At 44.2% G+C, this 10127-nt stretch overlaps 1 protein-coding gene across 1 annotated transcript; it reads left to right on the forward strand.

Moving 5' to 3' along the window:
- The first annotated feature begins 698 nt into the window (after positions 1-698).
- Positions 699-2468, forward strand: LOC142403694 (uncharacterized). The gene has a single exon (XM_075489908.1). The coding sequence runs from the start codon at positions 699-701 to the stop codon at positions 2466-2468; it is 1770 nt and encodes a 589-aa protein (XP_075346023.1).
- The last annotated feature ends 7659 nt before the right edge of the window (positions 2469-10127 follow it).

The raw sequence follows: 10127 nt of genomic DNA on the forward strand, positions 1-10127 counted from the left end.
GTACCTGACTCTTAGCTAAACCTCATGGCCCACTTGCCTGGGAAGCTACTGACAGCAGTGGTGCAAAACACACAATTAGTGCACGGTGGATTTTTCCCTTCTTTCCAATGGGTTAACCTGTCCGGAAAACCCCACCGAGACCACTTTATTCTACCCTTTTATCTTGCAGTCTCCTCCAAGATGAAAAGAAGATACATTGTCCTACTGCTGTCAAAGACTTCAAGAATACTTGCTTCCCCACAGATGCCCACCTGTCTCAACTTAATTGTCAATCAAGACAGCAGCCACAATTGTGTCAACACAGATAAGCCACCTGCCTTGTTACTCACAGACAGCAGTATCAACCTGACTTGTAAAACACAACCACCTGTTAGTGAGGTGGTGTAAAACACAACCACCTATTTCTGTTACGATTATTTACAGTAACTCTTACACGCCATCTAGAAAATACCATAACATAAAGTCATTGCTCAATACATGACACGCTGAAGGAACATTATGATGTTAAAATAGCATGCAGATGGAACGCTCTGAAGGGACGCAATGTAATATTAGGAACAATAGCTCTCACAATCACTAAACCTATCACAATGATGTCAGTGCCTCCTCTGAATACTCCCCTAGTTTTACTAAGGAGCCTTACTGAGACAACACCAGAGTGGCCATGGTCTCAAGCTCATGCTAAGTCTAATGGCGCTATGGGAACACTCCCTAGGAAGGGAAATTTAAATCTTTCCACCGTGGTCGTGCGTGGAACTGAAGTATACTTAGAAAATGAATGGAGCTGGGACAGAAATGAGACGGATGTTAATACAATTCCCCGACTTTGGAGAACGGTAGCGACAGAAATTAGAATAGGATGCCAGATTATCAATGGGTCTACCCATGAAAAGGCAACTCAGATTTCTGTATATAACATTACATCAAATGCAATAACAAAAAATAGAAAACTTTCTGCCTCTGAAAGATTGGACTGTTGGTACCATTTTACCTTAACACAACCTGGTTCCGTAATCTGCGTCTGGGCTCGCAGGAACACAGGACTGTCATTTAAATTCAAAATACACATTATTGAGCCTAGCACAACAACAGCAACTCCTCCCTTAACATCCCCCCCGACTGTAAAGGACAAGAAAACTCTATCCCCACAAATTTCTGCTCTATCCCCACAAAGTTTTAAAATTGGGCCTTATGCCATCAAACATACAGGCCAGCAACAAGTGCTGTTTAATCCATCATGGTCCCTCAAACGAGTGGCACTATCAACGCAGATCAGTATCTCTGCAATTAAACCTACTTGCTCACCATTCCTAAGTGTGTCCTATGCAGGATGGGTAGCGTGGTTGCATGCACGAGCCCTTACCTCTCCAAAACGATCAAGAAGAGATGTGACTGGTACTTTAGAAACTGGATTAGGAGTATTAAACAGCATGGACGCTGAAGCTTTAGCAAACAAAATAAGCTCAGCAACAAGTAATTTGCACAAATTAGAACGTTCATTGCGATCTTCTCTATCGGCACTGGGAACTAACCAATGGCTCTTATCTGATCTGTTACCTCAATGGGAAAGAATTAACGAAGAAGACCACCAACTAATTGTGAACACGCTAGGTGCAGCCCAAATTAATGTCTCTCTCGCTCTTAGTTGTATTCAAGCTCAATTGTGGGTGCAATCTACTGTGGCAGCAATTGTAAGAGAAGGTGAAGAGGGCACCTTACCCACTGAAATTCAAAAAGTAATCTGGGACAACGTAACTGAATTTGAAAAGAGATTCCAATCCTGGTGCTGTCTAGTCAATTTTACCTATGACCGTTCTGACACTGAAGCCACAGCTTTTGTTCTGACAATACGCAATGCTTCGGTATACACCATATACCCAATCATTGCACTGGGATTAAATCGCAGTGGGACTGTCCTCTGCCCGTTAGAACATAGGGTATGGAACAAATGGCAAACTATTGATGTTGATGCGTGCGTTGCATGGGAACACCAGGGATTTATTTGTGACAGGAATACCATTAAGGCCCAAGGCATTTGTCTTGACACAGAACAACGTGGTTGTCCTTTTGAAATACATCCTAATGAAACCCCTGAAACTGTACTTGTATATGTTGGAAACGGACGTGTTTGTATGAGAACCCTTTGTGATTCTATAGACAATACCACTGTAGATATATACAATCACTCAAATATTGGTATTTGTAATTTTACCAAAATTATGGGATGCGATTGCAACTCTTCGGCTCCTGTCACAACCCACCAACTGCTACAATCTTACTATACACTGTATCAAGAGTTATTGCCTCCCCCTACTGCAATGAATCTCATATTGGGGAGAAAACTCTTGCAACATGATGACCTGAATCAATTGCTAAAACGAATTCGAAACAATGGACAAAGAACCCTGACTACCATCCATCATGATGCAGAAGAGAGAAACCCTGTCCTAGTGTCACGGATGGAGTGAGCGTGCACTTCACTCGTTAGAGAGAAGTAGAAATATAGTTTATTGATACAGAATAGGGAGTTAACAAAGTTCAATGCAACAGTGTTTTAACAAGATTCGATGGCGAGGTACACTCGATTATTTACTGCATAGAGGACAGGGTCAGACAAAACTGTCAGGGAGACCCTCCCGTTGAGTCATGAGGTTTGGAAAAGGATCCCCTTGCTTTCTAAACTCCTTCTCAGAGAGGAGTCTAGGTGCGGCTAAATCCAGTCCTAGTCCCACACTTGGTCAACGGTTTATATCTAAAGGATTATATATGCGCAATTAATCCTTTATATCACTTAGCTAAGATTTCAAAGTTTAGCATGCTATTAGTCACTTACCGAGGATCTGTTGCGGCAAGGAATCTCTCAACCTCGAGGAGTAACCTTGAGAGGCGTCCCTGCTCAAGGGGAGATCGTGGCGTGCAGCCCGCTGCCGTGCAGGAGAGCTCAAAGGGCTCTTGGACTGCTTGCTATTTATGGGGGATAAGATGATTGACTCGTAGTCATATTTGCATGCCGACCACAGGTTTTAGTTTCTTGGGTGGGTACACAACACAATAGCCCTAGGCACAACACAATAGCCCAACACAGGCTATTGTTGGGCTAATAGCCCAACCCTTAGGTTATTGTGTTGTTATCTGTCTCCTGAATCCACTTTGAGCCGATGGTGACCAGATGCATCCATTTACAATCACCACTGGTGGTTATCACCTAAGCAGGGTTGCAGGAGATAAAGGTCGAGGGCGGGGGGAGCACACCGTCACACCTAGAAAGAGGGAAGAAAGATGGAGAGCCTCACTGCTGGGAAACTCTTTTTGGATCGTTCCCAACAGCAACTGGAAGTTTGAATTTGATGCTGCATCCTATTGTAGTTCTGTTAGTTTTAACCTTATTATGTTTATTGCTTGTCATCGTTCTGTATCTCAAAGTTTGGCAAACAATGAAACAAATTACATCCACCCAGCATGTAAAACGCATACAATCAATTGATTCTGTGTGTGAAATACTATATAACTAACATTAATTCGGACACTTATCTAAACAGCTTATCAACTAATTGGACTCTTACCACTGATCTGCAGTACGCCACTGCAATACACCTATGTCATAAATACTGCAATATTAATGACATAGAGGCAAGAGGTGACCGTACTACCACTGCAAGAGTCGATAAAGTGGATTGACCATAGTCACAGGGTGGAGTGTGATGGATGCACTTGACCTCTGTGACAGTGTGCTTCCCCCACCCCTGACCTTTATCTCCTGCAACCCTGCTTAGGTGATAATCACCAGTGGTGATTGTAATGGATGCATCTGGTCACGATGGCTGCATCGGCTCAAAGTGGATTCAGGAGACAGATAACAACACAATAGCCTAGGGCTATTCTGCAATGCACCCACCGAAGAAACTAAAATCTGTGGTCAGTATGCAAATATGACTATGAGTCAATCATCTTATCCCCCATAAATAACGAGCAGCCCAAGAGCCCTTTGAGCTCTCCTGCACGGCAGCGGGCTGCACGCCACAATCTCCCCTTGAGCCGGGACGCCTCTCAAGGTTACTCCTCGAGGTCGAGAGATTCCTTGCCGCAACAAATCCTCGGTAAGTGACTAATAGCATGCTAAACTTTGAAATCTTAGCTAAGTGATATAAAGGATTGATTGCACACATATAATCCTTTAGATATAAACCGTTGACCAAGTCTGGGACTAGGACTGGATCTAGCCGCACCTAGACTCCTCTCTGAGAAGGAGTTTAGAAAGCAAGGGGATCTTTTTCCGAACCTCATGACTCAACGGGAGGGTCTCCCTCACAGTTTTGTCTGACCCTGTCCTCTAGGCAGTAAATAATCAAGTGTACCTCGCCATCGAATCTGGTTAAAACACTGTCGCGTTGAACTTTGTTAACTCCCTATTCTGTATCAATAAACTATATTTTTCCTTCTCTCTTACGAGTGAAGTGCACCCTCCCTCCATCCGCGACAAACTGGCATAGTTGGCAGGATGGCAAGTAGTATCACTGATTATTTACGGAGGCATGGAGTGAATCCGAGTCCCAAATTCTCAGCAGAATGGACTCGTGACAATTGGCATAATTGGGAAGCCGTTGAAGAACTCCTAAAAGTAACTAGAGGCCACACAAAAGATGGAAAAGGGAAAGGAATTATCTGCAAGATGCTAGGTGCCTGTTTAGAAGCTGCACATCAGGAAAGAGACAACAGAAATAAAAAGGAGCAGGACCTAGAGAAAGAAACAGAAGGTAGAAAGGCAACTGAGTTGTTACTATCTTTAAAAATTGAACAACTGCAGAAACAGTTACAGGAGGAAAAGGAAAAAAGACAAAAGGTGGGAGAAAAGGTCGAGATGATGCTTCTACTGCCTCCCCGCCCCCCCGACATCATACAGATTAGGAAACTAATAGTATCCCCTGAAGACTGGGATGGAGACTTCTGGGGTGATCCCGATGATAGCGAGCCAGAAGACGACAACCCTTTGTTCCCCACAAATCCTCCTGAGCATGAAGCCCGACCCATTGTTAAAACAGAAAGAACTGTGGGTCCTCGGGGTGCTCATCCGCGACATACTACACGAACCATCCCCTGGGATCCGTTGCAATTGATAAATTTGCAAGAGAGATACAGCAGAAAACCAGGTGAAACTGAAACGGAATACTTGTGGCGAGTATGCCTCAGTGGCAGTGACCGAATAATGTTGAGTGAGGATGAAGCAAGCGACTATTGGGGTTCGTGAGTTTTCTCAAATTTAGGACCCGACCTGACCAATACACCCCATTCTATCACCAGTCGAGTAGCTTATTGGGCTGGAGGAACAGACAGCATGGAGCGAGTTGAACCCTCCATAATTCCTATTAAATCTTTAAGTGAGCTCTCTACAGCCGTCACAAAAGCCGCCTGTATACAAGCCATGCACAAAGGAGGGTCCCATGATGTCCCACTGTCTGCTACAGTAGATTTCGCAATGTTAAAACCACTGATTAGAGGAGCCCCGGCAATTCTTAAATCCCATTTAGTTGCAAAACGAGATGAGATCAAGAAAGACACAGAATACAATGAGGGACTAGGTGATAACGCTCAAAATGCCCACAAGCAGCTCCCTACCTGGGCAGAATTGATGCACGGCATTGTTCACTACAGCCGGGAAACGGGCTGGGAGGATGCACCAGCTGAAAAACAAAACCTGAAGCCCCGGGGAGGAGAGCACAAAGTAAGACCCATAAACCGGGGAACGGAAAGGAGATCGAAGGGAAACAAACTTAAAAATCCGCAAACAGAATCTCGAGAATAGAAGAATGAATTGTGGAGGAATGCATTAGCTTTAGGCATTCCCAGAGCTGCGATTCAAGGTCAGCCTACTGGCATTATTTTGAGTCTAATTGAAGCATTCCAAAAAAGAGATAATGGTGAAAGGAAGGAGCGTATTTCAACTCCTCCTGCGCCAGACCCCAGAAGGGGAGGCAACCCCTTCCTCCCCCTTAGGGAGGAATTGCAGGACATGAAGTCAAAAAACGAGTAGTGTCCGGAAGGCAATTGGGCCTGCCTGTCTGAAAAGTGGAGGCTTATCAGTGGATAAGTGGTAACGGCCCATACGTTTTCATTCCAGTTGGTCCTCAAAGACAATTGGTAAAGTTTTTAATAGATACGGGAGCACAAATTTCACTATTAACACAACAAGACGCCGAGAAGCTGGGCGTACGACTCAGTCGGCAAAGAGTTAAAATTACCGGCGTGAACGGAGCGAGCGTGCAGTGCCAAACCGCCAAGGTCAATTTATGGCTCCCGGGCGAGAAGCGCATGTCGAGTACTCGCTTTGCAATTAAAGATCACCATGAAAATATTTTAGGTTTCAATGTTTTAAACGGACGAACCTGGCGCCTGCCAAATGGCAGCGTGTGGTCCTTCGGCTTGAACATCGATCCCAACCCCAGCAGAAATCGGGAGGCTGCAGTGCGGGCACTGCGCGCAGCCCCTGCACTTCCAGAGTCAAAAATCACTAACGTACAGCAATATCCCATTTCTGCTGCGGCACGATTATCTCCAGAGACAAATTATCTCCAGAACACACTCCCCATATAACTCACCTGTCTGGCCCGTCCGCAAACCAGACGGGAGGTGGTGTTTAACAGTCGATTATCGGCGCCTGAACGCCAATACAGCCCCGCTCACAGCTGCTGTGCCAAACATTGCCAACTTAACAGCCACTTTGCAAGCAGCTGCACAGCCATGGATGGCAGCGCTAGATGTAAAGGATATGTTCTGTACGGTTCCCTTAAAGGAGGAGGATAAAGAGAAGTTTGCTTTCACTTGGGAGGGAATACAATACACCTTTAACAGACTCCCACAGGGGTACAAACATTCACCCACGATTGCTCATGCCGCGCTTGCTGAACTTTTACAGACAGTCTCACTCCCCCAAGAAGTGAAACTGTACCACTATATAGATGATATTCTGATGGGAGGAGCTTCCCCTGAAAAGGTTGGGAAAGCGGCAGCAGCAGTAGGGCAAGCACTACATAAAGCAGAAATTGAGATTCCACCCGGAAAATGTCAGGGACCAAGTAAAGAAGTAGAATTTTGAGGTACTTGGGGGATAGCAGGCAGTGCAGTGATTCCTCCACATACCTTAAGAAAAACTGAAGAGCTGCAAATGCCCCAATCAAGGAAGGAGTTACAACAATTAATGGGAGCTTTAGGATATTGGAGGAAACATGTGCCTGGATTTTCTATCATTTCTCGTCCCTTATACTCACTCTTACGAAAAGGCAAACCCTGGGAGTGGAAATTAGAACATAAAGAGGCAGTCAAAACTCTAACTGAAGAGTTAAAAACATATCAGTCACTGGGACCAGTACAGCCCCGCGACCCTATTTTAGCCGAATGGGGTTTCGCTGAACACGCTACTTACTGTAACCTGTTCCAAACTGGGCCCGATGGGCCAAAAAGACCTTTATTGTTTAGCTGAACCGCATTTAAAGCAACAGAACAACGATACTCTGAATGGGAAAAGGGACTTTTATCTTTAGTCCGAGCAGTTAAACAAGTTGAGAAAATACATCAGGGACAACCTGTGCAAACTAGAGGACCATTTAATTTACTAGAAGCAATCCTAAAGGGGACTGCTCCCCCAGAAGGAGTTGCACAAAAACCCACTGTCCGAAAATGGTATGCCTACCTAACAGGAGTTGCAGAAAATATGCAACTAACTGAAGGACACACTAAGCTTTCCAAATGGCAGATGCCCATAAACACAGACCCTTTAGCGTTACAACAACCATTTAAACCTTCACCCATTCTGGATGCACCACCCCTCACTGAGGGTACACCAACAGAAAACATTTGGTTTATAGATGCTTCAGCAAAAAGGGTAAACGGTAAATGGCAATATAAGGCTGTTGCATTACATATTACCACCGGCAAACAAGTAGTAGAAGAAGGTGAAGGCAGCGCACAAGTAGGAGAAATAAGAGCAGTTGTTTTGGCGGCACAGAATGGAGCAAAAGTCATATATGTAGACTCTTATGCTGTGTGGGCCGGTGCCACACAGTGGCTCCGTCAATGGGAAACCTTGAATTGGGAAGTAAACAGACCCCCAGTATGGAGAAACAAAGACTGGCAATTATTACTAGATAGAGCCAGGAAAACACCTTTCAAGATGGGATGGGTAAAAGCTCATGCTAAAGATAATCAACCAGCCACAAAGTGGAATCAAAAGGTAGATGAGCTAACCAAAATTAGGAAAATCACCTTAAATCCTGAGTGGTATCGATTGGGAGAATGGTTACATCAAAGCCTAGGCCACACAGGTAAAGAAGCATTTTAATTTGCTGCACAGAGTAAAGGCTGGCCTATAAATAGGAAAACTTGTGAAACTATCCTTACAGAATGTCCCCAGTGTAGACTGAAATTACAAGCCGATCATCCTGCTAAAGCACCACCTTTACCTATCAATGAAGGGAACGCTTTATGGTCTACATGGCAAATTGACTATATCGGACCATTCAAATCCTCTGCAGGATATCGATACATCCTTACAGGAGTGGAAGTAGTCTCTGGCTTGCTGATGGCGACTAAATGTCGGAAAGCTGATGGGCGAAATACAGTGCGAGGGCTATCAGTTTGGTTCTCAAATCTACCTACTCCTGATGTTATCCAGAGTGATAATGGCTCACCCTTTCTGTGTAAGGAAGTGCAAGATTAGGCAAAACAAGAGGGAATTAGATGGGTATTTCACACCCCATACTACCCTCAATCAAATGGGATGGTAGAAAGAGCTAATGGCTTCTTGAAAAGGAATCTCAAACCACAGGAAGCTCAATGGGATAGGAGACTTCCCAAAGTACTCCATCAATTAAATAATCGATAGGGGCCTACTGGAAGCCCTGTAAGCCAAGCGTTCTTTGTAAAAACTGAGCTTAGCGCTCCACCTACTAGGAAAAGAGAATATCCAATGACATTACAGCCAGGACAGCCTGTGATGGTCAATTTACCATCCATCGGTACTGTGCCTACGACTTTAACTAAACCTCGTGGCCCACTTGCCTGGGAAGCTACTGAGAGCAGTGGTGCAAAACACAGAATTAGTTCACGATGGATTTTTCCTTCTTCTTAATGGGGTAACCTGTTTGGACTGTCCCCACCGAAACAAGTCTCTATTTTCTCTTACAGCACCCCACCGGATGTCAGACGGAAATGCTGTGTTCATGTTACTATTCCCAACCCTAACACACTGTTGATGTTAATGCATGCTTTGTAAGGGAACAACAAGGATTTATTTGTGAGAGTAACACCATCAAAGCCCAAGACATTTGTCTTGACACTGAACAAAATGTTTGTCATTTTGAAATATATCCCGATGAAGCCCCTGAAACTGTCCTTGTATATATTGGAAAAGGATGTGTTTGTATGAGAACCCTTTGTGATTTTATAATCGTAGATAACATTACTGTAGATACAAGTTATCACTCAAATATTTGTGTTCGTAACTTTACCATACATTGAGCCGAGATTTATTGGCTACCCCCATCAGAATGAATCTTACATTGGTGAAGAAACTACTACAACACGATGACCTGTGTCAACTGCTAGAATGCATCCGAAAGAATGGACACAAAACTCTGATCACCGTTTGTCATGATGCAGAAGAGATACACCATGTCTTGGAAAGAGTGAAGAAGGATGGAGAACACCATTGGTGGGAAACTCTTCTTGGATGGTCACCGACAGCAACGGGAGTGTTTAATCTTATGCTTCACCCAGTTGTCATTTTACTGACTCTAACATTAATGTGTCTATTGCTTATAATTATATTGTATATAAAGGTTTGGTACATGATAAAACAAATAACCAAACTTCAACCACCCAAAACATACAAATTAATGCATAACAAACAGCAGTGCTTCACTCTCTACTTACTGTGGATCTAGAAGTGCATAAATCATCAATATACTATTTATGGCACAGCGGAAAGAGGTGACCGTACCACCACTCTGTGAGAATAAGATGAATTGACTATAGTCACGGGGTGGAGTGTGAGGGTGTGCTTCCCCCGCCCCCGACCTTTATCTCCTGCAACCCTGCTTAGGTGATAATCACCAGTGGTGATTGGAATGGATGCA

Source organism: Mycteria americana, unplaced genomic scaffold (genome assembly GCF_035582795.1).
Source record: "Mycteria americana isolate JAX WOST 10 ecotype Jacksonville Zoo and Gardens unplaced genomic scaffold, USCA_MyAme_1.0 Scaffold_42, whole genome shotgun sequence".
Classification (NCBI taxonomy): domain Eukaryota; kingdom Metazoa; phylum Chordata; class Aves; order Ciconiiformes; family Ciconiidae; genus Mycteria; species Mycteria americana.

Bases quoted from the DNA above. Each gene is read 5' to 3' on its own strand.
- LOC142403694 (XM_075489908.1), top strand. From the start codon at position 699: ATGGGAACACTCCCTAGGAAGGGAAATTTAAATCTTTCCACCGTGGTC.